Source organism: Lygodium microphyllum, chromosome 16 (assembly GCF_053477565.2).
Source record: "Lygodium microphyllum isolate KBCC chromosome 16, Lygodium_microphyllum_v1.1.10, whole genome shotgun sequence".
Lineage (NCBI taxonomy): Eukaryota > Viridiplantae > Streptophyta > Polypodiopsida > Schizaeales > Lygodiaceae > Lygodium > Lygodium microphyllum.
Genome location: NC_141150.1, coordinates 42,677,646 through 42,696,014, shown reverse-complemented (window position 1 = coordinate 42,696,014; position 18,369 = coordinate 42,677,646). Strand labels below are relative to the sequence as shown.

Genomic DNA, 18,369 nt, shown 5'->3' with positions numbered 1-18,369 from the left:
CGTGCCTTGGATTCATTAAAACAAAGTCTTCATGTCAAAGCTACTCGTGCCTTGGATTCATTAAAACAAAGTCTTCATGGCAGCTTTGACATGAAGGATCTGGGTGATGCAAATCACATTCTTGGCATGTGAATACTCAAAGATAGATCTAAAGGCTTACTCTATCTATCTCAGCAGGAGTATATCTCCAAAGTTTTGCAACGTTTCAATATGGAGGGGGGAAAAACAATTGGGGTTCCATTGCCTCCATATGTGAAACTCAGTGCAGAGGACAGCCCTACATCTGATGATGAGAAGGCTGAAATGGCCAAGATACCATATGCTTCAGCTGTTGGCAGTTTGATGTATGCTATGGTTGCTACACGTCCTGACATTGCTTTTGCAGTGGGAGTGGTTAGCAGATACATGGCAACCCCTAGCAAGAAGCACTGGGAGGCTGTGAAAGGTATTATGAGATACCTCAAAGGCACAAAGGAGTTGTGCATCTGCTTTGGAAAGCAGAAGGCATCTGTTGTTGGCTTTACGGATGCAGACTATGCTGGTCATGAGGACTGCAGGAAGTCCACTTCTGGGTATGTGTTTACTTTCACAGGAGCAGTAGTCTCTTGGATCTCCAGGCTACAAAAGTGTACTGCATTGTCTACTACAGAGGCAGAGTATGTAGCTGTCACTGAGGCATGCAAGGAGGCTTTATGGCTTTCACGTCTGGTGGGAGAGCTTGGCATCACAGAGTTACATGTTCTCCATTGTGATAGTTAGAGTGCTATCATGCTAGCATGGAATCATGTCTTTCATGCAAAGACAAAGCACATACAGGTGAAGTACCACTTCATTAGAGATGTACTTGACAGCAAGAGCATTGAGCTTGTCAAAGTGCATACAGATGATAATCTTGCAGACCTTCTCACGAAGGGTCTTCCAACAGAGCGGTTTGCTCATTGCCGACAGATGATAGGAGTTGGATAGATATATTTATTTCAGCTTTGTACATACTTAGACTTAGCTGATTCTTTTCTCCTCTTAAGGCACATTGCCTTTAGGTGGGAGGTTGTTGGGAATAAAGGCCCATCGTGCCTTTTAAATGTGCACGGGTGTGAACATACCCTTAGCACATTGTACTTTCATACATATATCTGTCTAAAACCTAAAGTGGTACTCTTGTCATTGTACTGAAAAACGTGTTCACTCTCTACTCTGCTTACTCGCACTCTCTCTGTCTCTCTCACTGCACGTAAGGTCTGTCTACCTCGATCTCCGTGCCTAACCTTGCCCTACAGAAGGTTTGGACTCGATTGTACATATGGCAGCTGGTTTGATGGGGCAGCAATCTTTTTGTATAAGTCAGCTGCATTAAATGCAGCCAACTGCTGCTGGCCAGCCAGTTTAGGGCACAAGCAGCTATTTATTGCTGCCCCCACTGCTGCTTGCTTTCATCCAGTCATTACACCAGCATTCTCTCACCTCAGCCTGTTGTTCCTCACCTGTCTAGCCTAACCCGATGCCTGCACTATGATGCATATCAGCTATGTGTATGCCTGATCAATCCATCCTTGTATTCAGCACTCTATTTCAAATCAATTCAATCCATTCAATCTCTATATTCCCTTCTCTCCCATGTTCGTGCTTCTCTTCTGTTCCACACCCACAACTCCATGGCTGAAACTTGCAATTTCTTTAACAAAGAAGAGAAGGATGGCCGTCTCCAAACTTGTGCTTCTCAAATGAGAGAAAAAGAGACCCCAAAAGCCAAGATCAGCTTTTAAATGAGTAAGCAGCTCCTCCTCCATCAAATATCATTTTTTATTAAGGGTTAATTAAAGCTTGGGTCCTTAATCATAAGTGAGCTGCTCACTCAACCAAACTTAAGGTCAGGGCTTGCTTTATATAGGTAAGGTGCTTACTGGACAAAACTATCAATGTAAATAATTCCAAGGTCCAAATTTTAATTTAATGAAAAATTCACATCTTGTTCATTTTACCCTATCCTTGTACCACATAGCCTATATGCTCATCCACTGCATATCCCACTATCAAATCCTTCACCACAACTGCAATGGTCACCGTGTCAAGACCTAGGGATACCAAAATAAGAGTTCATTTTAATCAAATGAACTCTAGTCACAATGCCAAGAGCTAGGGGTACCAAAAATGGACTTGATCAAATTAATTAAGTCCATTTCTCATTTTGGTGACATACAAAACATCTGAAGACTCAAAAGATGGGAAGTAACAAGATAAGTGGCATAAAATACTCAAAGGGGGTCTTTTTGGAGAGCAATATACATCAAAGTATCAATCACTTCTCCCTATAAGCGCTCTAGCAACTCAGCTACAAAGGAATGTGCCATGTTCATCATTGTCTAGTTTCTACACCCAACAACTCCATTTTCAAATAGGAAGTTCGTTACAGTGAGTTGGCACCACATGCCATGCTTGTGTAAGAACTTATGAGATTCATGGAGAAAAAACTTACCACCATTATCACTCCTTGCCCCTATATGGACACCCATCTTATCTACAAGGTTGTGACAATAATGACGTCTAATTAGTACTGTCTGAGGTTGTTACAATCGTGGGAGCTCTTGCTCAACTGCCAAGACCCACGAACCGCTAATTGCTTCAAGCGTTTCAAGCCAAGTGCAATGGCTACCTCTCACATAGCTGTGCGCGCTCTCACACCTACGAGTGCAGTGAGCTTACCTTCATGCTCAAGCGAGTTGCCTCCTCCCGCAAGCTCTCCAGTAGCTCAACAATCCAAGGTGCAAGCTCAAGCAAGCTTAATCCTCACGCTCCAAGCTCCATGCTCCATTGCCACGCATGCAAGACAAGAGAAGAGAAAAGAAGAGAGGAGAAGATGGAGAGCTTCTCCACCATGGTCCCTCACCCTCACACACTCCCTCACACTCCATCTCTCAAGCACAAGCTTAAGCAAGTAAGAATAAGAAAAAGAAGAGAAGAATAGAGCTAGTTTTGGCCACACACAAGAATGATCCTCTTCATTCACTTTTTTCCCTTTCATACATGCCCTCCTCCTCTTTGGGCACCCATCCCTTTTTACATGACCGGTCATTTTGGCCTAGGCCCTCTTTCCTTATTCCTTCCTATTTTCACAGTTCCTTCACCCATGCCCGTTTACATTTACAAATTGCATAGGAGGGAGCCTAACGCTCTTTTACAAAATGAATTACAATGCGCCCAGCGCTTTCCTTGCTAGAATATTCGATGCACTTGTTATTGTGTACTTCCTTTTACATTGAGGCTTTTCTTGAATTTTTATGAGCTTGCCTTTCTCTTCCGTTTTTTTCCTCGCCTTGGACTATCTTCCATTTCCATCTTTTTTTTGGGCTTTTCTGTTCTGTCTTGGACTTCCAAAGGTGTAACAACAATACTAATTGAACTAATAAATATTGGACATACATCCACCGCTATGTCTGAAGCAAGAAAAAATTATATATGTAATTAAGGCATGTACTTGATGTTGGAACTTATAACAATATACTTCAAATATTTAGATACTTTACTTTAAACACAGTTGTAAAAGAGAGTTGAAATAAGAGTTTACTAGTAGCATGCCAAATAGATAATTAGCCAAAATTAGTGACTCATACAAAAAGTAGTATGTGTAAAAAAATAGTGGACAAAGACAAAACTCAAGAGCAAGGATCTAGAGGCTATAAATTACAATCATCTAATTGTCATCTCACTATCAGCATCAAAGCTAGAATGATGCTCACTACCATTAAGGACTCACTGCAATCCTCAACAAAGTCACCCTCACTTATGACATTGATCTCATATTATACTCAAGCTCTCTAACATTTAGAGGAGAGGTAGAGATTGTGAGAAAATGAATCGACTATGGAGGAGAGAGAAATGAGACAATGACACTGAATGAGTTGAAGCAAGAGAGTAGAGTGTACTTCCTAGACTGGACTAAAGAGAGTGAGGATACAACCTAGGTTAAAACAAGGGTTGACCTAACCAACCCTCCACCAATTGACTAGAGTTAAGCTAACTAACTCTAGTCCCTAGTGTCACTACTTTTAAAGACACTAGGTACACACACTAAAGTGACACTTATTAAAGTGTCCCACATCACACAAATTACATGGGCACTACAGAATTGACAAATTCTAACACCCCCCTACACTGCCAATGTGATGAAGTACAAGGATGATCAATCACCAAAGGGTAGTAAGCTTAAAGACCTTCAAAAAGCCTCAAACTTCCCGTGGTGGTAGCACCTTAGTGAAAATGTCTGCAACATTTTCTGGTGTGGGTACATACATCAAGCTGATCTCTTCTGCATAGCATCTCTCTCTGACATAATGGTAATGAACCTCAATGTGTTTCGTGCAAGCATGAAACACACGATTGTGAACAAGGATGCCACTACCACTCCCTAAAAGCAAAGAGCACTACTTTCTGGGATACAGGACTGAGGCCAAACTGCTTGGCTTATGAAGAGCAGGTAGAGTGTAGGCCATAGTCATAAAAGGTGGATAAAAGTCCATTGCCTAGCATGCAATAGTTTAAGTCTCTATAGAAAATCAGTTAATAAATGATGCAAAAGCTAAATGTATACCTGCTTTCGCAACATCAAAACTTCTTCATGTAGTGCTCTGTTCGCCTCCTTCAGCTCACTCATCATAAAGTCCTGAGACCATATCTTGGTGGTTGTCAGACTCGAGCTGGTAGACCGAGGGGGGCTGGGTGGCTGTGATGGTGGTAAGCTGAGCCTATCCATGTTTCTTGAAGATGATACAGATGTTGGAAGCATTGGTGACTTGATTAGTGCAGAAGTAGGATCAAATGTACCAGGCATGCTACCCCAAGAAATCAAATCAGTAGGCACGGGTGATACACGCCTGAGTGATTCGTGCTTTTTATTTTGTTTTAAGATGGTTCTCCCATCAAAAAGAGGAATTCTGGGTGTTGACAACTGACTGCCCTGGTTTCTCATCTCAGACTTTTCTTTTCTTCCTTGGACTTCTAACGGCTGTTGCATCAAGAAACCCTTTCTAGCTCTACCGTGTTGGCTTGCAGTACCAGCTTCAGCTGCTGACTTTAATTTGACATAGCAGGAATCACAAACACGGTAAGATTTTTTGGGATTGGGTGCCAAGGTTGCCCTGGAAGCTTTTTTACTGCTGCACCCATGGCAAAACGCATTCCCACAGTTGTAGCAATTATGCCTTTTTCTTGTAAATACAAAAGGCATTCGGCATCCAGAGCATATTGACTGGTCAGCACCTGAGAACAATTTATGTAAACAAATAGCTGCAGTAAAACTTGCTCCGCAAGCGATACTCTTTACTTGTTTGTCTTTCAAAGCCTCCACCCTTGTTGGAGTATGACGATCATGGACATCTCCATGCCCAAGTCTTCCATTTGCACCTCTCCCCCATGTATAAACTTCTGTTTTTGAGGTAAGAACTGCAACATGGTATGCTCCACATGATATCTCCTCTACAAATGCCTCCCAAAGCTTCCCTTCAACGACAACTGGGAGCTTTCCATCAGCTTGAGGATCACCCAGCTGTCCATACATAGAGCTTCCCATTGTGTAAACTTGCCCTGATGTTGTCAAAGCGGCAGTAAGGCTGTTCCCACAAGCCACTTGACGGAAATCATAATCTACCAAAGCTGCAACACACGTCGGTAAAAGTTTTGTCTCCCTGCCCCCATGTCCTAGTTGCCCCTTGTCACCATCTCCCCAAGTGAAAAGTTTTCCTGAGGCACAGGTGCTTCCAGAGTAGCTCGTAATTACTTCCACTACTGCAGCAGTATGCCATAACCCACATGCCACCTTGATAGTCTTCAGACCTTTTAAAGACTCCACTTCTCTTGGAAGCAATTCATTTTCTCTATCCCCATGGCCAAGAACACCAAATGTACCATCACCAAAAGTAAACAGTTGCCCTGCTGAAGTTATTAGAGCTGTATGCCAAGGCCCACATGCAACACTGGAAACTCTTATCCCTTCAGAAAGAGGGACTCTTCGAGGCATCCAGTGGCTTACATCATTTCCGTGTCCTAGAAGCCCAAAGCTGCGACTACCATCACCCCATGTATAAAGGTCACCAGCTAAGGTAACGGCACAAGTGTGATACTCACCACAAGCTACAAGCTCAGTAGCTGTGCATGCCAATGTTTCTACTAATTGGGGGTGAGGCATACTAACATTCATTCCATGTCCAAGTCTACCCCCTGACTCTTCTCCCCAGGAAAAGACCTCTCCCTGTCTGTTGACTAAAGCAGCATGCCTTTTCCCACAGGCAATATTTTGTACATCCAAAACTACAGCTGAATCAAGGTGTTTCGGTAGGAGCGCATCCATCTGAGAGCCCGTTTTCCCACCACCCAAATGGCCACAACCAACACCTTCCCCCCACATGTAAACATCACCCAAAGCATCTTCATCTTGAGCTGACCCCTGGCTTGAGGAGCTAATTACGCTAGAAAGGCTCACCCTGAAGGTCTCTACTGCATTATCTTTGCCATGTATCCTTAGGGTATCTGAACCTCCTCCTGAATCACGTGAATGCACTGAATCTCCAAAAGAACTCTCTGGAACGCTCTTTCTTGAATCAACCGAGTATAATGTGGCCGCTGAAACAGTTCTATCCAGATTACAATGTGGAGGGCTTCCAAATAAGTTCTGATGCCTGTATGTATCAAACTTATCCTGAAAAAATGTAAAATCCATGTTGATCTATCACGCTCACTGTGTGACAAAGAGGATTTACGATGCGAAATCTGCAAAGAAGAGAACTCGTTCAACAAAACAATTATACCATACCCGTTGATACTGCACATCACTTGAAGCTAAGGTAAATCTTCTATCAAGAAAGCCTATGGGGCTGCTCGTGTCCAAGGCCATCATGGCATCATTTCTAACATCAACTTGCACTTTCTGTGAGTGGTTGCCATTAATTAAGGCCTTTATGCCTATGAACCATAGTTCCGCCTGGTCCTTATCTTTACAGATCTGTAAATCCAACATACCCAACATACAATTAAATTCATCTATATGAATTAGACTGAGATTCTGTAAGGCATTCAAGTGACTAAATAACTTGTTACATATCTATTCCATACAACCCTGCCTGTGCATGCTTCAAAAGATTAAGAAAGAAATTATGTATGGTACAAGTAGGCACACTACTAAATTCTTCTTCTTCTTCTTCTTCTTCTTCTTCTTCTTCTTCTTCATACACTTCTGCTCAAAAGCAGGCCTCTCCGTTAAACAATTCCATTGCAGCAGGAGAAAGACCTAATTATTTCTCTTTTTATTGTCTATACATGAAACATCATAAATAGGAACCACACTCCCAAATCCCATCAGCCACAGACAAGCTTGCTACATGAAGATTGTGACATCTCTATTTCAAAATGCAGAGACAAGCACTCTTAACTTCATCCACTGGTCACAACACAGCATTTCAATCTACCCAGAAATACTTTCATATAGCTATTTTACAGGAACCAAGTTTTCCATTTGGTCAAGAAGCCTTGCTCCTAAAGCAAAAGGAATTTATTAGGACTGTATTCCAACCTTGTCCCTGTGCATATCGAGTGCCTCAAACAAATAATCCCCATAAACTAATGCAAGTCAAAGCAGCCATCATTACAGAGCAAGAAAGTGGTACTCACGAGATCAAGGGATTGATCATCGTGTCCATAAATAAGTGAAAATGATTGATATTCTTTATCTGGTTGAGGGTGTCGTTGAAAATTTGCCTGCAAAATCAGATTTAAAATACTTGAGCATCTGAAAATGTAATACTGTACTAACTGCCAAAAGAAAATCTCTCATTACAAGTAAGCATAGGCTTATCAACTACGTTTTTGAAGCTTACAGTGCGTTGTCCCGGGACAATCCTCGATACTGCACTAAGACTCAGCTGCATCTCTTCTTTCCCAGAATACCATATCAAAGATTTTTCATCCTGCACATTGAAAGTTCACAACCTCAACAATCAGAACTAAATTAGGTACACTTACCCAAAAAAAGTTCATGAGCCTGTCTAAAATATTATATCTGCCTGCAACTTAAACAGTGACATTGATTTTCTATCATTTCAACGTAGAAAAGAGAAAGCCGCAGATGTTCACTCTATACTTTCAGCCAAGAACCACTCACAAAGGCTGGACTTAAAAATCTATAGAAAATGTTTTTGGCCCACTAATGTAGAAAGTTTCAAATTGATCCAAATATAACAAGACATTAAGATAAAGAAGCAGGCATATCAATCATGTTATATGTTGCAAATGGTGGCAGAGATTTCTGAAGGGTAAACTTACCCATGAGCTCAAACTTACAAGTACTTGAAGCTTTGGAGAAACTGCACAGCTTCAACAGTAACAAGAGGTTGAGAAATAAAGCAAGCATATTAAACATATTATGATGTTGCGAATGGTGGCAGAGTTTTTTAAAGGGTAAACTGATCCATCAGAGTTCAAACTTCAAATGCTTGAATCTGGAGAAGTCACAGATCTATCAGGTCATACCTGCAACCCATGGTGGTTGTGGCATGGAAGGCCACAGATCAATTGTGGGGGAAACAAAAATGCAAATTTGTAGAAGCATATAAACTCTCTCACGAGGAAGAACAGAGCAAGGAAGTATGGCACATGAGACAAAACAGAAGAAAGGACTGGTTGTATGAGAAAACCAAGAACACCTGCACTTCCATAAACTCCATGCAGCCAGACTCTTGCAATTCCAAGGACGGGAATCGGGATGAAGGATGGCCTGCCCAAGATAGCTATTCTTCATTCCATCTCAGCCCAATCATTGTGCTTCATCACCCCCATCATCATGACTCTTGGAGATTCGACATCATCATTCTGATCAGCCCGGATGCCACCCCTGCAGTCCACAACTGCTATGCTAGCAACCTACCTGACTGCCCTGGCAACCTCTCCTGCTAAGGTACACTGCTGTCCTGCCCCAAAGCACAGGCTCCTGCAGAACGCTGCCAGGGCCCAGATCCAGAGACATCCATGACTGCTCTAGCCATCGATGCTGCTGCCACATCATCAAAAGCTGCTCTCTGGGCATGCCTGGTGCAAAACACAGCCCTTGCTGCTGCCTCGACAGGTCCATGCAACATCCACTACTGCTCCAACCTTAGATGCTGCTGTCAACTGCCAGTCATCTCTAATCTCAAGTTGGTTGGGCTGACTATGGTCTAGTTCCTAGGGACCAAGGTCGACAACTCTATTGAGATAACTGCCCAAGAGCTCTAGGGTGGTAGTTTTGCATGTGATATCAAATTAAGCATATGCTCCCATGTAGTTGCATAAATTGTCAATGAAATTGTGATAACTGCCCAAGCACTCTAGGGTGGTAGTTTTGCATGTGATATCAAATTAAGCATATGCTCCCATGTAGTTGCATAAATTGTCAATGAAAAAGCAAGGTGATTTTCATGTAGGCTCATGCTGGAGGAGGGTTAAAGTGGTCCATTGGCTGAGGTTTCCCTTGAGCATTGTAGCCTATGCTGATAAAGTTCCAATAGGAAAAAGCCACAGTTACTTAGGGTGAGCAGACCAAAGTCTTCCCAGAAAAATCTCTGGTCCTTATGTGGCATGCCTCTCATTGGCATGAATGTGCATAGTTTTGATGGTGAGAAATCCTGGTTGCAATCGTGTGCAACAATTTTGCTTTTGTTCTTCGCATGGTTTCAAGCAGTCCTTTTTTTCCAATCCCGTTCAGCAGTGATATCAGGTCTCCCTCTCACCACCTTCAACAGCAGTTTTGACAGATGATTTCCCAGTCTCCAATAGCAGTGACCATTTTATCCAGCAGTTTTAACTTTTTCCAAATTTCACACATATATGGTATCATGACCTATTCTTTCTTCAACTTTGCTGCTACTCATCTTATAGCCAGCATCTGTGGCACATCAAATCTGTCATAAAAACTTAACCTGTTACAGTAATTAAGACTGAAGAAGATGATCATATTTCCAGATTTAAGGCTGCAGGTACATCTCACACTTCTGAATCCTTTTAGCACATATGTGAGAATCAAGAGGAGACTGTAAAGCAGGGCAATCGATTGATTAAGTGTGAAAACAGGCTCCTCCTATCTTGCCTTTTTCATCTTGATTCCTATGTATCAAGTCATTTGGCAAAGAGAGCTGCAAAGAGAAGCCATACTTAAATAGCCATAAGGAGGCTCAACACTAAGGATTTTATGAATATGGAGTGCATATAAGTCATAACCAAACCTATCCTGTAGGCATGGGTTAATTATGCAGTTTGGAGAGCACAAGATTGTGCTTTCCTTTTGATGTTAAGGCTTTTACTTTGCATAAAGCTCTGATCCTGATGTTGAATATAAGTTGATTAGTATGGCAGGAGTACAGGGGGCTGATCATTTTGCATAAGATATGCCTTGGGACCTCTATTGTCATCCTGCCAAGGAGTTTATGACATTTACTGCTCAGAATCGCAATCCAATCTTTTACTTCATCTTTTCCACTAGCACAATTGCTGGGAAAACTAGTGCAGTAGCAAAAGGGGTCTCCCTACTCCCCCAATAAATATTGCAGTGTACTCATTCTTTCCAAATGCATATTAGAAGTGTAAACAACTGGGTCATCTGTGAGGCAATGTGAATGAAGGCACTACAGGTATACAAGTTCATAGCCCGAACAAGTACAAGGATGCAAGCAATGTCAGGCTGGAAAAAATCCATGGTTACCAGTGACTCATGCTCTCTTTCCCTTAAGATTCCTCAAATCCCAAAAAAGGATGGATCAGACATAGATAGAAAAGAATAAGGCCAGGTCAACTTTGGAATTCCAGAAAGGATGTTATGTATGGTCTCTCTTACTAATCCCTTAAAATTGTATGCGACTGAAGATTAATAAGTAGTGCCAATCCAATAAGACTTGAGATCGCATGACCTACAGAGAATAATGATATGGCATATATACAAGAGGGGACAGGACAAAACCGAAGATGTGATGGAGCCAACAACTACAAATTGATCGTGATTGGCCAAGATTTCAGTTCCATTCTAGAGCATAAGTTGAACAAATGGGCTGAAATTGGCCAAGATTTCAGTTCCATTCTAGGGCATGAGTTGAACAAATGGGCGGAAAGCCATGGGCCGATAGCATTAAGACGTGGAATCTGGATACTCCACCCTTGACCACATTTTCACCCTACGGGCCATCATTGAGGACGGCCACAATGTTTGCCAAGGATAGAGATTGGAGGATAAAATGTTACTTTGTGGATTTGCTCAAGGCGTTTGACACATTACCAAAGGCAACATTGTCACATTGGCTCCAGGACCGGACTACCACCTCAAACAAGGATACTCTACCCTTGACCACATTTTTACCCTACAAACCATCACTTAGGAGGGTCTGGCACAGAGATGGGGTGACAAGCCATTTGACAGTATAATACTGTAATGCTTAATTTCATGTCATGTATTCCATCTGAAGCTCTTATAAATGCATGCATATATGTGTTTAGTAGGCTGTTGAATTAATCAGTGTGTGTTTCTGCAGATGTAAGCAAACAAGCAAATACATGTTCTTTTGGATAAGCCCCAAGAAAGAAAAGTAAAACACGACAAAACTTACACTTGAAAGTCTGAAGGGACATAATCTAGGTTTTCCCTTACGCCCATACTTCAATAGGTGTGCACCTTTTTTCAAAGCAACAACAGCCTGCAAAATGACCTAAGATGTCAGATACTCTAAAGTCTTTAAATAGGATACAAATCCAAATGATAGCAGATTCAATAGCCTTCCCTTCTGCCTTGAGCATGCATAGGACCTCCTAGCATATTAAGCCACAAAATACACATAAAGTTAAATCCAAACTTAAAAACAAAACTTGACAACAACCAAAAACAGCATTCCAATATTGACAACTTTGGAATTAAACAAAGAATTGACATTATACATGAGACCCCATTGCTGTACATAAAGCAGGTTTGATTGCAATATGTGAGAGTGTTCTATTAAAACTATGATCCCAAAATTATCCTTTACTCTGGCTTTTTTGGTTTTGTTTTGTTTTTTTTTTGGGGGGGGGGGGGGGGGGGGGGGTGGTTTGTTCTCTTATTTCATGTTGTAGAGAATATTTTCTTCTATAAAAGGTAAACATGATTTTAGTTCTTTTCTCAAGTGTGGACCAACAAGAACTTGAAAATGTTATACTATCAGTACACTCTCTCTCTATGTTAGTATGACATGAGAAGGAAAACACCCTCTCTTAGATCATGGCTGAGGTATACAATAAAAAGATACAATGATGGAGTACCAAAAGCAGCCACTAGAACTTCCATCAAATGTCCATCAAGTCCCACACCACAATAGCCACTAGAAGACCCTCAACATCATGGTACACCCCCCCACACACACAACATCATGGTACACCCCCCCACACACACACACGTGTTGCTCTATTTGGTGGTTGACAAAACTTAAAATGAGCGTAGATGCACCATGGACACTCTAGCACCATCGACTGTGCTAGATGCACCTCGGAGAAAGCACCGAAGTCAATGTTGCCCCATTCTAAACTTAAAGAGTAGAAATAATGAAACTCTATGAATCCTAGATTCCCTACCCTCAAGGCTCAACCATCCTACTAGAGCGCCCCCCCCCCCCCCCCCAAACACCCCTAATGTGGAAACTAAGTAGCAACAATCACTAGCTCATTGTCAAGCCATCCCACCATACCACCATAGACTTGAAGGCACAGCAGCATCAAATTTTGTCAACCACCAAATAGAGCGACATGGATGGAAGACTACACACAAGGATCCACCATATCATATGCATGAGGCGTGCATGCCCCACTACTGCCCCCTCACTATCCCTTGGGCCCAAGAAGAAGTGTGAGGTATCGCTCCACTATTAAACAATGACAACATCCCACCCGCCAAGATGTCGGCCAAAGGAGAGCAAGTGTCATTGCACAGGATACCAACGAAGTCCACCACTTACAATAGCATCAAGCAAGCAAGGAGCCAGATATGCTAGACCTGATACATGTGTTACATTCTTGGACATCCAAATGGGCGCTAGTGACATTGATCATAGTGATCATGAAGAGACTTCGTAGGAATACACTTAACGGTACTTCAAGGTTAGGAACTTGAGTCCAATTTAGGAGTCTGTCGCACTAACCTTGAAATGTCCTTAGTGCATTCGCACTAAGTCACTAAGTCACTTCATGATCATTGTGACCAATGCTAGGAGCACCCATCCGGAGATCCAACAATGTAACAAAAGAAGAGGCAGCCACTCGCTTTGCCACAAAGCCACCATGACATAACAAGGAATCAAGGATCTAGCAACCATCTATTCAATGATAGAACAAACCTAGTCATGCCACTAAGAAACCTGGTGAAGCTCTTCGAATTGATCACCATCATTGATCCATCTACATGACCAACACATGGAAAGAATGACCAACACTTGGAAAGAATGACACCAACTCATCTATGAAGCATCACAAATTATCACCGATGCCACCAAAGAGCAAGCACCAAGAACCTAGAATGACCAAGAACATAGTAAACCACCATCCTCCGAGAAAATCTCTAGAAACACCAAAGACATGGATCTCCTCCATGAGCTATGAATATGGTGCAAGCATAAGGGAAAGAATTTGTTTAACATTAGCCCTTGCATTGCATTGTGTTTGGTAAACAAGGCATTTGAGACAAATGAAACCTGCGACAGTAGGCATCCCACGATAATGCAACAGTGCATTGTTGCCACTATTTGTCAATCAACACAAACAAACACATAAGCACACAATGTTTGGTAAACAAGGCATTTGAGACAAATGAAACCTGCGACAGTAGGCATCCCACGATAATGCAACAGTGCATTGTTGCCACTATTTGTCAATCAACACAAACAAACACATAAGCACACAAGCACATGCCAACATCAATGTCAACAAAAGCAAGTGTGATGGCATGCAGCAATAGACTTAAGTAAAGCAACCTCAAATACAAGCATAACTCTTGCAATCTAAAAAACAAATGTGAGAATGCACAAAAGAGGAATAGTAAAACATAATCAAGAACATGAACATGACAATAAAGATAAGAACTTGAGGACCTATCTCCAATTGCTCTCAGCACAGTCAAGACCGAGAACACCATATCTAAGTAAAAAAACCTATGATTCCACGGCAGCACAACACGACCAATTTATCCACAAACATATGTGTCTTCTATGGTCATCTCCTACCTGTGAGCCTACACGACCAATTTATCCACAAACATATGTGTCTTCTATGGTCATCTCCTACCTGTGAGCCTCAATTTGAATCAGACAAGGACATCAAGAGCTCTAACACAATCTTTGTCTGTCAATCTCTCTCTGAAACATTTTAGGTGGAGATCCTTCCTGCATATGGCATTTTCTCAGCCCATGTGTCAGGCCATTGATGACCAATGGGCAGCCTAATTTTCTGATTCCTAGGAAAGTTGTATAGCCATGGGCAGGTAGACCCATTGTTCATGGGTGGATTGCCCTGTTTTGGCCATGCAGCTGTCATATCTTAATCCAACCTGCATTAAATGCAAGTTGGCCAATTTGCTGGTCAGCCAGATTCCCATCATTGGGCTGTTTGTAGCTTTTCCCCACTCCACTGTGTTGCACATCAGTTCAGCCACTCATCCTCATCATTTTGTCATCATCCTGCCTTTGTATGGCACCCCTGATGCTTCCTGCTACATATAGGGGCTGACAGATTGAAGCCTTGCATGTTCAGTTTCAATCAGTTTTGTTCCTTCCATTCCACTATGTTTCTCTCATCTCCATCTTCTCTTCTCACCCCAAGTCCTTGTTTCTTCTGTTGCACACACTCATAAGCTCGAGTGCCATCCAATCCAAGATTAATTTCTCACTATAAATATAAATATTGGTCCAAGACCCTAAACAGTACTATTGAAAGCAAATTCTAATAAAGCAAATTCAACCTACAGTTGCCACTTGCAAGACCCTAAACAATACTATTGAAAGCAAATTCTAATAAAGGAAAATTCCATGTTATGGCATGAAAGGACTTACACAGTACACTCTCACCCATTAGAACTGCAGAGAATGTACTTCACTGTATCAACTCTTGGACGTAGTCTACAATTCCTAAGTTGGCTAAATTAAAACTGTAGATCCCAAATAAACATGCATCCAACCATAACCATTACTGGTAAGCTCTATGGACAAAGGACGAAGAGCTTTTCAGAGTCCATTAGACCACATAGGTCAGGTCACACCAGCAGTGACAGTGCAGCAATGCATTCAGTTTACCACCAAGATCAGTATATCTCATGATCAAGTTCCACCCCTTGTACACTTGATTACTGCTGTTAAGAAAGACACCTTGGGTACATGACTTGGCACAGAACAATCAGGAGGCAGAGTTCTGGAGAGTTCCAGCTTCTAATATCCTTGTGTGGGGCACATGTTGGAGGTGAAAGAAGAGGAAGAATTACATTTGGCTGACAGCACCAGAAGTTTCTATTTTATTGAAAGAAGTTTTCATTCATCAAAGCAACGGGTATTGTGTAGCCACCTGTCTACAAGAGAATGGTTACCTTGCTCTATCGTCTCTTACTAGAAACGTTTATTTTTCCTGTTCTTCTTCTTCTTCTTCGTTTTTCCTTTGGGGGTGGGGGGAGGTTCAAAGTAAATCTTCTTTTGACTGTAAATTTAGATTCTTTTGAGGCTGCATACAATCCCAACACTGCATATGCCCCCCTAAGAGTTTGTAGCTTCACACAGTTGACAACACAAATGCTCTCTTCCCTATTGATTAAGACATGGGATTGCCTTTTCCTAGGTTTGGCATGCCTGGAGCTATGGCTGGACTTTCCTGCGGTGGAGGATCCATCAGAAACGTAAAGCAAAAATTACAGTCCCAGACTATGGTTAGACAAGGCCTGATCCAAAATTCAAATTGCTACTAATTGCCACTGGTTGATCTGATGTGTCACAGTGCCTACCTTAACTGATCCAGGCTGCTTATACTGAGCTAGCCAAAGTCTCCCAACAATAATGTTCAATGAAATTTCAGCATCAGTAGTCTTTTTCAGAACTACCAAGCACTCGGTGTGACTCTTATTTAAAGCATACAAAGGCTTACTGGTCAGCATTTATCCAAACTTCCCACAGCAATCCAAGTTGATGCCGAGTCGACCATGAAAATGACAATTTTCCGTCTAGATCTACAAAAATTGAGATCTTTAAGCGAGCCACTGCCTAGTTTAGCATACAAATAGCAGCTTAGACAAGCTAAGCAGGTGCGATGTTTGAATAAAGAAGCCTTTGCATAAAGAAAAATAAGCCATTATAGCACCAATGATGCATGTCCATTTCACATTTTTTAACTTCACTAAACCCGTCCCTATATGCTTCTACTCAGCCACAAAATTTGTGATACTGATATGGTTTCAAACTTCCAGAAGGGAAGATAACAATATCTATATTAGCATCAGATTGAATATCTAAAGATGCTACAATAAATTTGCTGACTCGAGAAAGGCAATAGAAACACGCACCTGTTCAATGTCTCGTTCCAGAGTTCCTCCTCGCATTGATTCTGCCATTCAGAATGTACCTCTAAAGCCCTGGAAATCTTAGTCCGCATAAACTATTAAGTGTAAATAGCTCGTCTTCCCCGTAGCGAGATCCAGGAGCATGACTTGTCTTGAAACGCCAACAGAAAGCGATTTTCAAGGAGGGATCCACCGATAAGCCGCGATAAACGATTTTCAGATTCCACATTTGGAAGATGTAAACTAAACTTTTTCTTTCATACCTCCTGCAACAGAAATTGCCGTCACACGCTTACATATGTGATGCTGGACACTCCAGACAACTTTGTCGTCTGAAAAGGAAACGACGAAGAAGGAGAGGAGGAGGAAGAAGCAAAAGGGGAGGAAGAAGAAGAAGAAAATTCAGAGCAGAACCAGCTGTAGAGCAGCCTGCATTTTCAGTATGCTTAGTTTGACCGGAAATCGATCAGCATTTTTCTGAGAACAAGCAGAAGAAAATCGCTGCTCTTTCTCTCAAGGTGCCGTGACCGAAGCTCGTGCATCTCCCATTCTCTACGAGCAATTGTTCTTGACAGACAACCCAAAAGAGGAAAGCTTCGTTCTTCCCTCAGCTCACAGAGAGATCTCGCGTGCAAGGGAAGGTCGGGAGCAACATGCATTCATGAAGAATCCACCTGTTCACCACTGCATTGCCTGTCGTCTCTTTAAAATAAGTCCACGGCACGGTCTGTCTGCTCTTTAAACAAATCGAAGGCGAGCCTTTCATCCTGCTTGCTATTGTTTAAGGGAAATGCATGACGAAAGGAAGAGGGAGGAGGAAACCATGGCTTTTGCCTCAAGCTCCTTTTTAATTGACGGGATTTCGAGGCGCGGGAGGCACAAATGATAGCGACTCGGCGAGGGAAGGCGGGGGGGCGGGGCAAAATGCAGGCACAGGTATGGAGTGGAGACAGTGGAGGGCCCGGCGGACACCAAAAACGGAAAAGGGGGTGCGAGACGGTGATTCGCCGCAGGAGAGGAAGCTCTGGTCATGGGGCCGCAAAAGCGACCAAAAAAGGCAAGTATCGAAGTTCTATATCCTCCGCAGCTCGCAGCAACCGCCACTTTGCCACTGCCGTTGCTTTTGTTTGTTGTTGTTGTTGTGGAAGAGAGTGCAGGCAGCAGAATTTAGCAAAACGACGAACATTCCTTCCGTCCCCCCGCCCCCCCATTTGGACCGCATTTCCTCTGCGTTTCATTTCATTTCATTTAATAATTGGTTTCAGCTCCGCAAGCTGGCAAAAGAGGTCTCTCAAGAGCGCCTTCACATGACGCTTCATCTCCCTCCCCACATTAGTAGGAATTTTTCGCACGTGTTAAGATGCTTTCTATCTACTATCGATCCTTCAAAGTTCAAAGTTTACATGTTGAGCTGCACGGACATAAGAGCCAAGACACGCGCAGGTCAATTGACCTGCACGAGTCAACCTAATCGATATAAAACACTCATGAGGATGACAGAATTGATTTGATTTAACCTTGATTCCTTGAAAAACAAAACTTAATCGAGTGAATGGAGTATCCTCAAAAATAGTGAATACTCCATTTACTTGCTAAGAAATGAGGATATGGCATGTATTAATGTGCTTGCATGCATCTTATCTCTCATTTTGACAATCTCTCTCCTCTCAACTCTCCCTCTCTCTTGTCAAATTTAGGCCTTCTTTCTCTCTTTCACATGCCTTTTTTAATTGCACAATAACATGCAGTCTGTTACTTTTAACTATGTGGGTATGGTTTGCTTGTACATGTCAGGTTGAACATGCAAGTTG

General features: G+C 42.2%; 1 protein-coding gene across 4 annotated transcripts in view; it reads right to left on the bottom strand.

The window, feature by feature from the left end:
• The window catches only part of LOC148022746 (PH, RCC1 and FYVE domains-containing protein 1-like), a 77,328-nt gene extending 59,596 nt beyond the window's left edge, over nt 1–17,732 (bottom strand). The window contains exons 1-7 of one of the 4 annotated variants that reach the window (XM_087695660.1): nt 16,822–17,732; nt 16,562–16,709; nt 11,613–11,699; nt 7,863–7,952; nt 7,657–7,743; nt 6,803–6,991; nt 4,586–6,688 (exon numbers count right to left, since the gene is read on the bottom strand). In XM_087695660.1, the coding sequence (XP_087551786.1) occupies nt 4,586–6,688; nt 6,803–6,991; nt 7,657–7,743; nt 7,863–7,952; nt 11,613–11,699; nt 16,562–16,609 (2,604 nt within the window). In that variant the 5' untranslated portion in view covers nt 16,610–16,709; nt 16,822–17,732. Of the gene's footprint in view, nt 1–4,585; nt 6,689–6,802; nt 6,992–7,656; nt 7,744–7,862; nt 7,953–11,612; nt 11,812–16,561 lie in introns of all 4 variants that reach the window. The other 3 variants (XM_087695661.1, XM_087695659.1, XM_087695662.1) reach the window with 3 other exon arrangements.
• Nucleotides 17,733–18,369: the final 637 nt, after the last annotated feature.